General features: G+C 33.1%; 2 protein-coding genes across 3 annotated transcripts in view; one reads left to right on the forward strand and one right to left on the reverse strand.

The window, feature by feature from the left end:
- Nucleotides 1-2,198: 2,198 nt before the first annotated feature.
- Nucleotides 2,199-15,518, reverse strand: LOC106881101 (60S ribosomal protein L34). Its single transcript, XM_014931330.2, has 6 exons — nucleotides 15,396-15,518; nucleotides 13,707-13,771; nucleotides 12,372-12,385; nucleotides 11,514-11,593; nucleotides 9,670-9,773; nucleotides 2,199-2,312 (listed from the first exon to the last, which is right to left on the reverse strand). The coding sequence occupies exons 2-6, from the start codon at nucleotides 13,769-13,771 to the stop codon at nucleotides 2,234-2,236; spliced, it is 342 nt and encodes a 113-aa protein (XP_014786816.1). The 5' UTR covers nucleotides 15,396-15,518; the 3' UTR covers nucleotides 2,199-2,233.
- Nucleotides 15,448-16,326, forward strand: part of LOC106881100 (vesicle transport through interaction with t-SNAREs homolog 1A) — a 15,026-nt gene continuing 14,147 nt past the window's right edge. For both annotated transcript variants that reach the window (XM_014931328.2, XM_014931327.2), the window contains exons 1-2: nucleotides 15,448-15,610; nucleotides 16,032-16,090. In XM_014931328.2, coding sequence (XP_014786814.1) covers nucleotides 15,448-15,610; nucleotides 16,032-16,090 — 222 coding nt within the window. The remainder of the gene's footprint in view (nucleotides 15,611-16,031; nucleotides 16,091-16,326) is intronic.

The raw sequence follows: 16,326 nt of genomic DNA on the forward strand, positions 1-16,326 counted from the left end.
GTTTTTGTTTCATAGTTGTGAAATATAAACAAAACTCTTTCGCTCCCAAAGTAGTATATATGAGGAGGGAGAAAGATGAACGATTTAAAATAAATATATTTGAATTGTGTGAGAAAGTATATATAATCTCATTATAGAATATAGTGTCTTTCAAAAACATCGTATATTTTAAACTATATCTCATGTTTAAGAAAAAAAAATGCCTTTTACATTTTACACTTTGTCTTAACTACATTTTCATTCCTAATATGCTTTCTGCCTCCCTTTCCACATTTCCGTTCTTTTGTTTTGTTTTTTTATTTAGACACTAGCAAAGTAAACTCTTAGCAAACACTGTACCCCCTCCCCCAGTCACAAACACACTATTTCTTTCTTTCTTTCTCTCTCTCCTTCACGTGCGTACACACAGATTTGACTTCGCCATGTCAACAAACTTCAAAATTCGTAAAAGTTTATCGATTTTTACAGCTATACGCGGGTGCCTCTGAGAGAAAAAAATTGGCCAAAATGCACATAAGGTCATTCCGAATCTCCTCCTAAAATTGGAGCGACATGCGTGCTAATTTGTGGACGTGCATAAACAACATTCAGGTACACACACACACAAACATCTGTTTTATAGATATAGAGATAGCTGTATGATTACTGACAACTGATGTGTAGCACACTGTGCACCTGTATAGGAAATGTCTATTTGATGAAAGGAGTGAACTAATGTGCAGTACAAACACTGATCAGTATAAAATCGTCTGTGCAAGCTGTTTCCTTGGATCAAGTGACAACCATTAAAATTTAAAGATTAAACTCAGTTGCAAGCATTTAGGCTGAACTGCTAATTTGAAGATACCTTCTTCCCTTCTGTCCACCAGCCTAGGAGGCCCTGTGAATAAATGTTCATGGACACATTGTTCCCTGATTAACCATCATTTTAACACCTACTGTTCCATACTTGCATAGGTTAGAATACACCTGGTATACACTTCTATTTAATTCTATAAATTGTTCATTTAAGACCAGTTTTTCTAAGACAATTTTATTTTTATTTATTAATATATTGAAGCCATATGTGGACTGCAACAAAAGTTCTTATAGAAATCTACAACATAGTTTGCCTCAAAACTATAATTACAGATAAAATAAGTAAAATTTAAAATTATCTCAATTCTACATAAATGCCAACTTTCATGTGCATATTATTAGCCTTGAATGGATATGGGTAACTATTGTAAAATACTGTAATTTATCAATGTCTGAAGGAAATTACTAAGTAAAATAAATTCACATATACCCCATTGATTCATTTTAATATGCATTTTTCCATGTTTGCATGGGTCAGACGGAATTTGCAAGGGAAATTTTCAGCAAAATTTGTCACATATAGAGTAAAATTATATGTAATTTAAAAAATTGAAAATTTAAGTTGAAACTCCACAGCAGTTATTTCTTGATTTGAAAACCCTTTACATTCAGAAATTGTCTTTCCCAAGTCCAGAACTCACTTTATAATTTTCATCTACATACTTAAAACATATTAGTAGAAAATTTTGTTAAAAAAACATCCGTTTTTCATAAAGTTATAAGGTCAGAAAACAACAGGGCACACACTTCTACAGTTATGCACTAAATGTATTTAGAGAAAGTGAGTACTCTTAGATGAATAAAGAATACAAGGAAAGTAAGATGTAACAGGAGATAAATTTACACAAGTTGGGAATCAAATGTGTAAATATCATTTAGCAACTAACAGAAAACAGACCAGGTGATCGATCAGCTATTACTGCTAATGTAATATGATTGATGTCAATATTTTGTGTAAAAGAAAAAGTTACTGAATAGGTAAATCCAGATTGTTTCGTGTATTTTGGTGACAGTCTTAAAAATTTTGTTTGGTTTTTGTAATTGTGAAATTTTTTCGCCATGAACGGTTTGTGTTTTTAAACCGAATGTATTTTTTCTTATGTTATATTTATTCCTGAATGATGTGTAAAGAAATTTTGATTTATTAAGTCTCTTAATGAATTCTTTATACTGAAATATATATTGAAGAGAAATATGTTCATTTGAATATATACGTTTTTGCGTCGTAACTCCTTTATTATTATTATTTATATATATATATAACTTTATAATAATTACAGTACTTTTATGTCATTAAATGTAGCCAAAACTGGAGATAAATGACTAACACAACAAAAGACTTACAGAGCAAAATTTATTAACATGCCATGAAAATTTATTTTTTCATGCCTTCTTGTGCCTTCAGTACACGGACCACAATCTTCTGTTCTTCAATAAGGAATGCTCGCACAATCCTGGTTAAAAAAAAAAAAAAAGTTTCATAGTAATACAAAAAAATACACAGAAGAATGTGTAGAGTATAATCAATTGCTGATGATACTCCTGGATGACAGAGGTAAAAGTCAGGTAAACTATGAAAGATTCAAAAGATTTGGGATTGGTCACAGCAAAAATACAATGAAAATAAAACGTAATACGACAAGTCTCCTTTCTTCAACATTAGGTTAATTAAACTATTTTACAAAGTGAATTGTATTTTATGCTAATTAAGCATAAGCTTTGATCTAAAAAGATATTCCAGCTATTATGACTAATTAAGATAGTAGAGATTTGACTGCTATTTCTAATAACTTAAATGACCACATAGGGGCTCATTTGTGTTTGAATTTGATATTAATTGAAAAAGCACATCTGAATCTTAAGTTAGACAGCAACCCAGTGTTTTATCAGAAGTCTGATAAATCAGCAATGTTATCATAGGATATGTTCCTGACCATAACATCTGACAAGAATTTGTATATAAAATTACAATGGAATTTTGATGCTTAATAATAAGTATTTTAGAGGAATTTAAATGAAGGTTGATTGTTTGATTATTAAGCTATTCAGGACCAGAGGCCATCTTGGACAGGCTGGTATCACAAGGGCTACACTATCTAGTTAACTAATTCAGCATGAAAGGGAAAACTGTGATGTGAATGCAGCAAAAAAGTGTATCCATATATGGTTAACAATCATAAAAATTAAAAAAAAAGTTACAAGTTACATTGAAAGTTTATACATTCTAGAATGTAGAAGACTATTTGAACAAGGATCCTCTTATAAGGATTCTAAACTTTGAAGTAATTATTTACTGTAAGTAGCCAAGTTTACCAACATAACATGATACCTTTTTAAACTTTTAGGTATCAACCAGCTTGAAATCAGCACTGGTTCTATGATTTAAAATTCAGAATTGTCATTTTAAACATCAACCTACTAAGTCTTATTTTAAAAATTAAATGAAACAGGCAGAATATTTCTTAGGTGATCAACACCATAATATCTAGAAGTTAACCAGAACAAACCATTGCAAAATGGGACATTGCCAAAGTACCAAAACCATCTCTCATTCAATTAGTTAAAAACTCAGTCAAAAGTCAGTGAAGCACACTAGAATCAAAATAGTGAATCATAGCCCAGTGCTTAAGTCATCATATTTGACCAATTCAACGACACCAAACAAAAATTTCTTATAATCCCAGATTATATGCTTTCAGCTATTTTTATTTACAGGAAAGGAATACGATTCATAATTTAAATAAGGAAATTTGTGAACTTTGAATGTATAAGAGTATTGACGAGTGTAAAATAGTGTAAACAACTAAAATAAAAGTATATGTAAATAATTTTTTTTTCTTAATATTTTATATGTAGTGGTCGAAGGAAACTCTGGCTTTTGTTAGGAGTGGTCCGCATAACCATTCATAATACAGAGACTGGGAGCCTATTTCAGTGCAGAAGTGAATTGTCAGCACTTCACTTAGCCGCAAACACACCATATAGCTGCAATAGACTGCTGTATCACCAACAATGTGATTTCTCTAAGACATCAGCCGGTAACCTATCAAGTCCATTTACACATTTCTCAATACATACTGCTGTTATGACTTCCCTTCCTTCAAATGAACTCCGTATATCCTACTGGATTTTAAAGAAAAACAAATTTTAGCAGAGAATCTCAAATAATGTAAAGCTATTAAATTTATTACAATAAACTTTTACCAGTCTGCCATTTCACACAACATCAAAAAGAATCACAAGAAACTCCAATAAACTGTAGATGACCAAAGTTTGTAACACTTCATTCAACTAATCATTTTTTTATATGAATACTTGATAAAAGACCAAAAATCTGAACCCATATACCAGCAGTTGGTAAATCTAAATACTGCTGAGTGATACATACAACACCTTTGTTTCTGACATTGATTCAATGAATTCTTTTTCCTTTATTAGTGTGAATCAATTCCCTACAGGATGAGCATCTGTTATATGACAACATTGGACATCTAGTATCTGATAAAAGCATTCACCAGTTTAAATTGGAAAATTAAGTCACCATTGGCCATACTATATCTACTATGGCAATACATAAACATTCTCTGGGCAACCTGCTGCACTGCCATTAACACTCATATTTAGGTTGATAGAAGGTCTACAGTAGACACATATAGCCATAACTTCAAATCTCATCCTGCCCACTGTCAGAGTGGTGTCATTCAATAAGCTAAACCTGGTCAAAAGTCAGTGAAGCACTTTAGAATCAGAATCAGTCATAGCCCAGTGCTTAAGTCATCATATTTGACCACATAATTCAATAACATCCAAATAATTTACATGTCCTTTCATTCTACAGTTTTAAATAAATGCTCTTAACATGACATACACTATTATTATTAAGCAAAGAAGAGACTGAAAGATTTTGGCTATATATGCAAAACTTCAAACTACTCAACTGATAGCATGCCAAAAGTTCCCAAACCCCAGATCTCTTTGGACATTTTATCTTCATAGTCTTATAAAAGATATTCACTGGGCAATCTCTGCAATGCTATCATTAGCACAACCATATATTTGGATTAACAGAAATACCACAGCTGCAGGTCACCAAGGCAGTCCTTGCAATAACCAGGGGTTGAAAACTCTATAGTTTCAGATAATAAAATGTCAATTGGTTTCAAAATCTGACTTAGCCTCTAAGCTGATAAATGCAATGAAGTTGTCTCAGATATAGGTTAGTTTGAAAGAATAAGCAAAGTGCAAACACAGACTGCCAAGCTATTTATTGATTCATTAGTTTCATTCATATTTTCTTTAGATGACTAAGACTATTATCTCAATCAAATTATCAAAACAAATTAGCTGTAGTGAAATTGAAAGAAACTTGTCAAAAATCAGTGAAGCACGCTAGAATCAGTTAATCATAGCCCAGTGCTTAAGTCATCATATTTGACCAAGTAATTCAACACCCAAATATTCTTCTACAACCCATGACTAATGGGTTTGTACATCATATTTGATATCCCTTTTGTGTACATCTAAACATATACAAACACACACACACATCCTGCAGCCTCTAATAGGTTAATTCTTGTCCTGTCTACTATTAGGCACTTAGCTATACAAATTAGATCAGATTACTTCAGGAAGTGGTCATAAAACATTAAAATTTCCTGCAATAAAGAATTCAATTCTGCAAGGAACCAGTTCAATGAAATTTCATGGTACAGTTAGTGTTGTAATATAACTTGACCTTTTAGTTGTATCAGCCAAAATCATTAATACAATTTTCTGAGTACATGAATAACCCTTCAGCATTCAGATTACTTTTTTCAAATGTAATGCTTATATATTCACAGTTCTGAATTAATCACACATTATCTTATATTTTTGAGAATTCAATGTGATTATTAATTTTAAGAATGACTCAGGTAAGGTGTGTGAGGTTGGATCTGGCCAATTTAAACATAAAACAACAAGAATATTTTGACCAGATATGGCCAGTTTAAATGCTAAAGGGTTAAAGCATACAGAAGGCAATTAATTCTCAGTTATCTGACCAATACGTTGTATATAATTGATTTTAAAGAGAGATAAAGCAAATTAAGCCAGCCCCTGAACAATTTGAACTTAATACTTCGAGGTAACAAAACTAAAGGCACTTCAGTTATTAAAAGTTAAGCCTGTTGTTTCTACTAATTACAACATATACAAGGAATGATTAATTTATGTGAAGCTAGCTCTTCCGTTCCAGTTTCATATATCAAAAACTTTCAGAAACCATAAGCACCTAATTCAAAAGTATTTCACATAAAATATCAAATAGATACACAATAATAACATCAGCCCACCAATAATACTGTTTTAAGAAGATAGTCACAATTCAGTGCTTAATGCATTGTAATTGACAGATAAGTAGTATATTGAAATATTTATGTTCCCGATATTGGTACAGTGATTAATCCTTACTGCTGCGAAACCTAATACCCACAGAATGAGGACATAATACACTTAGCTACAATGTACGATGGTATTCATGACCTCACATTGGTCTCTGAAGTGGCAAATGAAGACATAGCTGCAGGTCGCCAATGTAGTTTATGAATTAATCTGAGGTTAACATCTCAAGTGATACAATACTGACTGAATTGATTGATTGATTGGAAAGAATGAGCAGAAAAATTTAGATCCCCAAGCAATTTATAAATTCATTGGTTGAACAGGTCAGATTATCAAAATAAAATAGCTGTAGTAACAAATATTAAAAAACTTGTCAAACATCAGTGAAGCACGCTAGAATCAGACAATTAGTCATAGCCCAGTGCTTAAAATCATCATATTGGACAAGTAATAGCTAAATATATTTTTACAATAATAACTGTATGTATATATATATATATATATATATATATATATATAATTTTAACATCTACTTTTCGATGCTTGCATGGGCCAAATGAGACTGTTAAGGTAGAATATTCATGGCTTGAGTCCTTCTCGATGCCAACCATTAGCCATTTCCAAGCAAAGTAATAATCCCTCAATCTATCAACAAACAAACTCAGACATGTTTTTGGCAGGAACAAACATGGCACCGTTTATATAAAGTGAAGCTTTTGTTTATAACCAGTGCATAAATGTAAAAACAATGGGAAATAGGCACTCAGTAATGCACACTTGTGTGCGTATATATATATTATATATATTTATGAATATGCACACACATAGCCATGTTTATAACTGATCTGGGATAACACACTATGCTCAACTGTGAACCATGTTACACTGATCACAGACTGATTTGTGATAATACAGATCAATAATCAATTGAAGATTCTGCTCGTATCATAAAAACATGTCCCAGTGATAACCCATGATATTCAGCTACCCAATGTTCACTGATTATTGCTTGTCTTTACATGAATGTGTTACAAGGTTACTTATTTTTTTACATGGTTTTATGTAGCTGTACCCTTCGACATTGGACAGGTGGAAAGAAAAATACAAAGATACCTGATCCTAACAAATGAAGTAGAAGAGTGTATTCTATTCACAAGAAATTGGAGAGGATCAAGAAAATATGACAGTGAAAAGCTTCACTGCTGAGGGCTGCAAGTTTGGTGTCAATGGACCTAACATTTATTCCAACATGGAGATGATTTATTTATCACTGTGCTAATTAGAACCAAACCACAGTGATAAACAAGTATAGGTGTGTGTGTGTTTGTGTACACACAAATATATGCATAATTTCAATGTCCCTTTTTCATGCTTATATACATTAGATGGAATTCCATCAAACGAATTTCTATGGCTGGAGAACTTCACAAAAAACTAGAAATGTAGACAACCACCTGTATGGTGGTAACACTCACTTTTAATCACAGAACCCTGTTCGCACTAATATTTATGGTTTTGTCCATTATTAACAACATTTTTCTTGAGTAGGTTTTCCCTTAAATATAATGTAATTAACAATCATACATGCGCAACATTATTTCTAGTACCAAGTGACAACTTACATTAAAGAGTGTATTTCATTAGTAATCAACTAATCACTAATTAATGACATGAAATTTAGAGACTTAGGCAAGTTGGATCCTGTCTAACCATCCAGCTTACGCCAGCATGGAAGTGGACATAAAAACAATAACGACGACATCAAAACCATCTTTCATACACAACCATTCCACATCTGGTATAACATTGAATTAGTCAAATATAAAAATTCAGTCAGAGATCAATGAAGCTTGCTGTTTTCAGAAGATAGTCACAGTTCAGTGCTTAATTCATTGTAATTGACTGATCAGTAGTATATTGAAATATTTATGTTCCCGATATTGGTATCTGACATATTGGAACACGTCAGATTATCAAAATAAAATAGCTGTAGTAACAAATATTTAAAAACTTGTCAAAAATCAGTGAAGCACACTAGAATCAGACAATTTGTCATAGCCCAGTGCTTAAATCATCATATTGGACAAGTAATAGCTAAATATATTTTTACAATACAATAACTGAGAGTGTATTTCGTTAGTAATCAACTAATCAATAATTACTGACATGAAATTTACAGACTCAGGCAAGTTGGATCCTGTCTAACCATCCAGTTTATGCCAGCACGGAAGTGGACATAAAAAAAATGACGATGACATCAAAACCATCTGTACTTCACAACACAACACAGAGACTACCATTCCACATCTGGTGTAACATTGAATTAGTCAAATATAAAAATTCAGTCAGAAATTAATGAACCTTGCTGTTTTCAGAAGATAGTCACAGTTCAGTGCTTAATTCATTGTAATTGACTGATCAGTAGTATATTGAAATATTTATGTTCCCGATATTGGTAGTGATTAATCCTTACTGCTGTGAAACCTAATCCCCACAGAATGAGGACATAATACACTTAGCTACAATGTACAATGGTATTCATGACCTCACATTGGTCTCTGAAGTGGCAAATGAAGACATAGCTGCAGGTCACCAATGTAGTCCATGAATTAATCTGAGGTTAACATCTCAAGTGATACAATACTGACTTAATTGATTGATTGATTGGAAAGAATGAGCAGAAAAATTTAGATCCCCAAGCAATTTATAAATTCATTGGTTGAACACATGTCAGATTATCAAAATAAAATAGCTGTAGTAACAAATATTAAAAAACTTGTCAAACATCAGTGAAGCACGCTAGAATCAGGCAATTAGTCATAGCCCAGTGCTTAAAATCATCATATTGGACAAGTAATGGCTAAATATATTTTTACAATAATAACTGTATGTATATATATATATATATATAATTTTAACATCTACTTTCCGATGCTTGCATGGGCCTAATGAGACTGTTAAGGTAGAATATTCATGGCTTGAGTCCTTCTCGATGCCAACCATTAGCCATTTCCAAGCAAGGTAATAATTCCTCAATCTATCAACTAACAAACTCAGACATGCTTTTGGGAGGAACAACAAAACCATCTTTACTTCACAACACAACACAAAGACAACCATTCCACATCTGGTGTTACATTGAATTAGTCAAATATAAAAATTCAGTCAGAAATTAATGAACCTTGCTCTCACAGTTGAGTTAATTTTAATTGACTGGTTATCATATTTCCATAACTATTTAAACACAAACCACAGTGTAAACCTACTCAGTACATACTGACTGTCAACTGACCCTTTCTGCTGACTTATGGAACCTTTAAGATCAGGATAAAGAAACTGAAAACAACCACCAAGATCAATGTGTCACTGACTATTGAACTTGTAAAATACACTTGCATCTTACTTATTGTATCAAATGCGAAAACATACCTGTTTCTAACACATTTGTGACACCTAGAACCTCCATATGCTCGGGATACCTTCTTGTGTCGTCGGGACATAGACATCCATTTAATGGGTCTGGCTGGAGTGATCTGAATTGAACAAATGAAACAAAAATCACCACAAATTTTTAGACATTAAAACATGCTCGTAAGTCCTGCCTTATAAAATTTTAAATTGCTGGGTACAGCTATGTGTAGTTAAGAAGCTCGCTTTGCAACCATATGGCTTCGGGTTCGTCCGTCCCCAACCACTTAACCTGTTGACGGTTTGTTTATGCCCCTTAACTTAGCAGTTCAGTAAAAGACCAATAAAATAGTACAAGACTTGGTATACAATTTTAACAGCCAGTGTTTCTGTGGCTGACATTTTCAAAAATGCTACTGACTGGATTTTGACAAAGATTTTATCCTTTTAGTCAGCATATTTCCATTGAAACACACTACATTTGTTTGAATTAAACTGGCCATATCCAACCCAAACTAACTAGACCTAACCTCTCACACCTATTCTACAATGTCATTCTAAAAATAACAATCACATCATCAAAATCTTGAAGCTACAAGATAATGTATGATTAATTCAAAACAAGGTGAATAAATTTAGCACTACATTTAACTGAGTAATAAGGAATGCTAAAGGATTAATTATGAAAATAACGAAGAGTTTGAATAACTCATTAAGTGGATGTTTGGAATACAACTGTGTCAAAAGCAGTAAAAATGAGAAAGAAGAAATAGAAATTGAGATGAACCTCTTGTAGGCCTTTTTGACACAAATTGAATAGAAGACAGATTTTTTGAAGAAATACTCTTCCCAATAAACCTATAAAAAATTTCTGAAATGCCCCAAAATATGTCAGATGTTTCAAGCATTATAGTTGGTGTGGTACAAATGAAGATATTTTATCTTTTACTAGTCTCCAGCCATGTTGGGCAATGCTTTGAAGACATTTTAGTCAAATGAATCAACGCTGGGTTTTTTAAAGCCTTATTCTATCAGTCTCTTTTGCTGAACTTCTAAGTTACAGTGACGTAAACACATCAACACCAGTTGTCAAGCAGTGGTAAGACACACACACACATATATCAATATATAACTGACTCCCATGCCAGTGGCACATAAAAAGCACCATTCAAGCATGGTTGATGCCGGTACCGCCTGACTGGCCCTCGTGCCGGTGGCATGTAAAAAGCACCTACTACACTCTTGGAGTGGTTGGCGTTAGGAAGGGCTTCCAGCTGTAGAAACCTTTTCAGATCAGACCACAGCCTTCTGGCTTGCCGGTCCTCAGTCAAACCGTCCAACCCATGCCAGCATGGAAAGCAGATATTAAACGATGATGATGATGATGAGCTTCTTTCATTTTGTCTACCAAATCCATTTACAAGGATTTGGTCAGCTTGCAGCTGTAGTAGAAAACACTTGTCCCATGTGTTATGCAGTGGGACTGAAACTGGACCATGTAGTTAGGAGTCCAGTATCAATCAAAAAATTTCCAGGACTATACATAATGTCACTTACAAGAATTTTTTAGATGTACTGCAGGATACTTTTAAAGATGCTTATAACATACATAGGAGTTCCAAAGTGATTAAGCTATAAAGAATGTTCAAAATTTAAACTATATTCCAATAAAACTACCTTAATTACATGATAGGGACAGTAGTAGTTAGTATCTAATTTACACAAGTCTTCTGCAAATGGTCAAGAAACAATCATCTAATGAAGTAGGCAACCTGAACTGTTTTGTATTAGTTTTCAATCTTATGGGAAAATGAAAGAGGCATTGTGTACAAACACTTTATCAGGAAAAATACGCGTCAACTTACTCCTCTCAAAGGTTCCTTGCAATCACCACATCGAGGTATGGTACCAAGTTTTTTTACATAAAGATATACAAGTTTACCACCTGAAAAAAAAAAAAAAAGAAAGAAAAATATTATAAACAAGATATATAAACAATATAACCAAGATGCTCACATACCAAATGCTGGAATGGTGAATAAATATTTCTACTGACAAAAATGTCTCTGAGTGGTTGACGTTAGGAAGGGCATCCAGCTGTAGAAACTCTGCCAAATTTAGATTGGAGCCTGGTGTTGCCATCCGGTTTCACCAGTCCTCAGTCAAGTCGTCCAACCCATGCTAGCATGGAAAGCGGACGTTAAACGATGATGATGATGTAAACATTTTAGTAGGTGTGTCATCATCATTGTCTTATGTTCATATTCCATATTGGCATGGGTTGGACTATGGTATGTGTGTATCCTTCTGGATTATTCACCTCCATATTTTAAATATTGAAACTAGAACACAAGTAGCAATACTGAATTTGGTCATTTGTGAATCAAGGTCTCATCCTAATTGTAAATGTGGTGTTCCTTGAAGACAACCAAAACAGAACATTGGGTATAAGTGTAATAAAGTCAGTAGGGTATGATTCAAGGGAAACTTGGTTGCTATTTCTAGCTGCTCAAACATCCAAAAAGAGTTCTCATTGACTTGGTCTTGCTGATTATTTTCCTAAATCAAAACCTTGCCATATAAAGAAGCTTTAATACTTTGAAAGACCATCTGCACTAGTAGTCAGATTTTTTTCTTTCTCTAACAGGTTCCAAAATCTCTAATAGACTATCAGCTCTTTCACTACAAACTAATATTTGATACAAAACAAATAACACACTTACCAGGGGTCTTGGAGCTGTTTTTGTTCACCATCACAGAAAATAAATGAAAATAAGTATTAATTTACAGCCATTTCACAAATATGAACATTTAACAAAATTATCTTTCAGTTGAGTTTGTTTAAAATGCAACACCAGAGATACCACCAACCCAACTCTACTCTTTTCTATGAGGCTATCATATAACCTGATATAAGTTTGTGTGGTAAAGAGGTTCACTATGCAACTGCACGGTTTTGGGTTCAGTCCCACAGTGTGGCAACTTGAACAAGTTTAAAACTCTTTAACTGCAGCATCATACTGACCAATACCTTGTAAGTGAATTTGGTAACCAGAAACTGCATTACACCCAACATGTACATTCTATGCTTAAAAAGAAAAAGGCTGAGTTACAAATAATGCTGACATTTCTATGAACAAATTGTCTAGTATTTGAGCTTTTAAAGACAAGTGCAATAAAGACTCCCCTACTTGGAAAACAGCTTAAGAGTTGGCATTTGGCTGCAAAATCATGCCTGAAATAATTTGCATTCGTCTAGCATGGAAAATGTACAAAAGCAATATACAACTATATGTTTGTGTGTGTGTATTTATACACACATGCGGTACAAATACAGTGGAAAAGATGTGCAGATGTTAGATAAATTAACACTTAAAGCATGACGGGCCATCAGGCACAGGTCGACAGGCCACGACCGTGGCGCAGATGGATGCATTTAATTTATGCATTTGTTGGGGTCTAATGTCACTCAAACGCTCCAATACCCCCCAGAATGCAAGAGGACTAATAGTTCAACTAATGACTTCTCAGATGTAAAACTTGCCACTATTATATACTAAGAAGGTATTTTAACTATTTTTTTGTTTTATTTATGGAAGTCTCATTTTCATAAAATGTGCTCAGCAGTCCATGCTATGTAAGTGCAAATCCCAATGCTTTTTGGGTTAAAAGTCAATGAAGTTAACATGGTGTTATCTCTCTGTATGTTTTTCCTAACATAGATTACACTAATTAAATAATTTATGATTACAGAAAAAAAAAAGCATTAAATTAATGAAGTAAAATTACTGATGATTTAGCTTAACATTGTAATTTATCTTCCACATTTCCCTTATCACTCAAACAGACCAAAATGAACAAAGTTTATAATGTTTGGCTTATGACCAAAAAGTCATACATAGTAACCTCACTTGTATATCATTTATGTTGTCTGACCAAGACAGGAAGGATATCAAATGTAAAATTTATTACACCAGTAAAATCTTTCATTTATGCTGACATGATAGACACAAAGCAAAAAAATGCTGAGATTTGTAAGAGACATTTAAAATACTTACACCTTCCTTCGGTTAGACTTGGTATTATAAGACAGTCGACGTCTGAATGTAAGTCTTTGAGTCATCTAGAATTAGAAAGGGTCTGATTAAAGTTCTACCAAACAAGAGGATGTTGGAAAAATACATATGAACTTTAATCTGAACTAGTTTCAGAAATATAGAAAGTGAGATGAAATCTGAAGAAAACAATTAATTAAAATGCACTTACTGCACACAAATGGATTACAATTAGTTGCTGCTTATTGTTCATTCGATAAAATACCTTGACAAAACTATAAAAGTTTGTCACCTCCCCTGATTTTGTTTCCCCATAACTTTTTTAAAAATGCACATTTTGAAAATGGGATATCTCAAAAAATTATGCAAGAGCAAACGATAATCATTTATTAAGATCCTAAACGTTAAGGATCAGGTGGAGGTAATCAGAGTTAAACTTTTTTTTTAGAGTTAGAGGAAAATTTAGAAATTACTCTTCAGTCGGGATTTTATGTATACAAAATAAATTTGTTAGCTAGTAAAGAAGAATAATGTGTGGCGTGCAAGCAACCATTTTACCAATTTAACAGGGTAAATTTATGTGGTGAGGGTTACAGGGAAATATTTTGATCAATTTATGTAATCATACTTCTAATTGGTTCCCACTGAACAGAAGAAACAAAAATTATTCATCAATATATTGTTACACTAAAACCAGATAAATTAAACTGCTTTCTAGTAATTAAATTTTCTACTTCCGTCCAAATTATATCAGTGAGGATAACTTGGACGTTATTTCTTGCAGGTCGAACAATCCTGTAGAGGCCCCCTCGTTGGTTTTTAAATTAAAAATACACTCAGACACGTGGTATATTTGTAATACTCACCGCCGGTGAGGAGAAACCCAACAATGCCACCTTTCTAAGTTCAAATCCTGATGAGATTGTTGGGGTCTTTGGTGATTGGTTTTTTTTTTTTTTTTTTGGCGATCTTTTCGATACGACTCCGAAATATCCGCCTTTTCCGTAAAAAGTGTCTTCGGCGATCTTTACCAAAGATCGGCCTTTTCCGTAACACCCACACGATCTTCACTACGATGTTAGAGTTTTAGGGTTACGGTTAGGGACGGAATTCCCAAACCCTAACCCTAACCCCTTCACAAGAAATCGCGCTGGGTTGAAATATCTAAAGATAAGCACGGGTTTGAAACTTGTTTACTAAGCTACTTTGAAGTTTTCTGGCAAATATCTAAGAATTTTAGGGTCAAAATTAAAGATAGCTTGAAACTATTTTTCTTTCAGAGTTTAGAACCTAAATTGACGATTGGACATCAAGGTATACACGTTTTATAAAGTCTTTATAGAGAACAGCGTGGTTCGAATGTGCATGTCTGTGGATATATGATCTATGATCAGTTATACTGAAGTTATTAGCATCTTTGTTTATACCTTATTTTAGCTTATAATATCTTATTTTAAATGAGATCAAATCTGTTAGAAACTAGTGAATATGAATCATGAAATAACTTTTAAAAAAGTAAATGTGTGAGTGCTTTTAGGATCGTTGGAGACATGCTTCGAAACACGAACAATCTATTGTATATTTATAACAAACAGGGAAAGACATCTATAAAAAAAATAGCCCCAAACATAATAGAACGAACGACAAATAAAACAATATCATTTATAAGTTAGAAAAATGAAGAATTCTTACGATGTTAATGGATTAAAAAGCTGGCGATGTAGAAATCACTGCCTTCTCCTTAATGTCGCTGGTGAGAAAGAGGCTAAGCGGAAGTAGAAAGCGCCGTCTACTCGTTTTCACCTCGAACAACATGACTTCGTTGTTGGAGTCTTATCAACAGCAATATTCCACATTAACTGCTGATATAACTCATCTCATTGGAAAAATAACTCTATCACATGGAGGTAAATCAATTCATTTTATCAGATCCTTTTTCAATTTACGAATTTTCACAGCAATTTTTGGCTCTAATGTATTCATAAATCCAATGTTTTCTCAAGTCAGCTGCCAGTTGGACTGATCGCCTTCACTATAATTAATATATAAAATGTAACGTAATTCACTTGTGCCACCTCGAAAGTCTGTTATCTTTCCTTTCGCCTGGTTTTACAGAGATTTCTAGATCTCTTAAGATTGTCAGATCATAAATATAACTTCACAAGTATTGTTTTGAAAATATAACTTCTCAAGTGTTGTTTAACAAAAAATATAACTTCACAACACACACACACACACCTGTTTAATTTTTGCTCTTTTCCTCCGGTTGCGTCAACAGTAATTACTGGCAACAATTATATACTGATTTTGTTTTTGTTTTTTTAACAGTTGAGAAACAAGGCCATGTACGTCAAGTGGAGAAGCTGTTCGAGGAGGCCTCGGAATTGGTAAGTAGTTTTTAATTAACCAATTAGTTATACCATACATTAAGATTTAATTATAAATCGCTACAAAGAGTGCATCTGTATATTGCCAAAATACTTTATATATATATATATATTTATGTATATATATTATACTCATATTCTGTAAATGAAATTTCTATTGGTAGAACACCTGACAATCTTTTGACAGTTACACGCCTTCTTTCGCTCATATATATATATATATATATATATATATA

Source organism: Octopus bimaculoides, chromosome 5 (genome assembly GCF_001194135.2).
Source record: "Octopus bimaculoides isolate UCB-OBI-ISO-001 chromosome 5, ASM119413v2, whole genome shotgun sequence".
NCBI classification, from domain to species: Eukaryota; Metazoa; Mollusca; class Cephalopoda; order Octopoda; family Octopodidae; genus Octopus; species Octopus bimaculoides.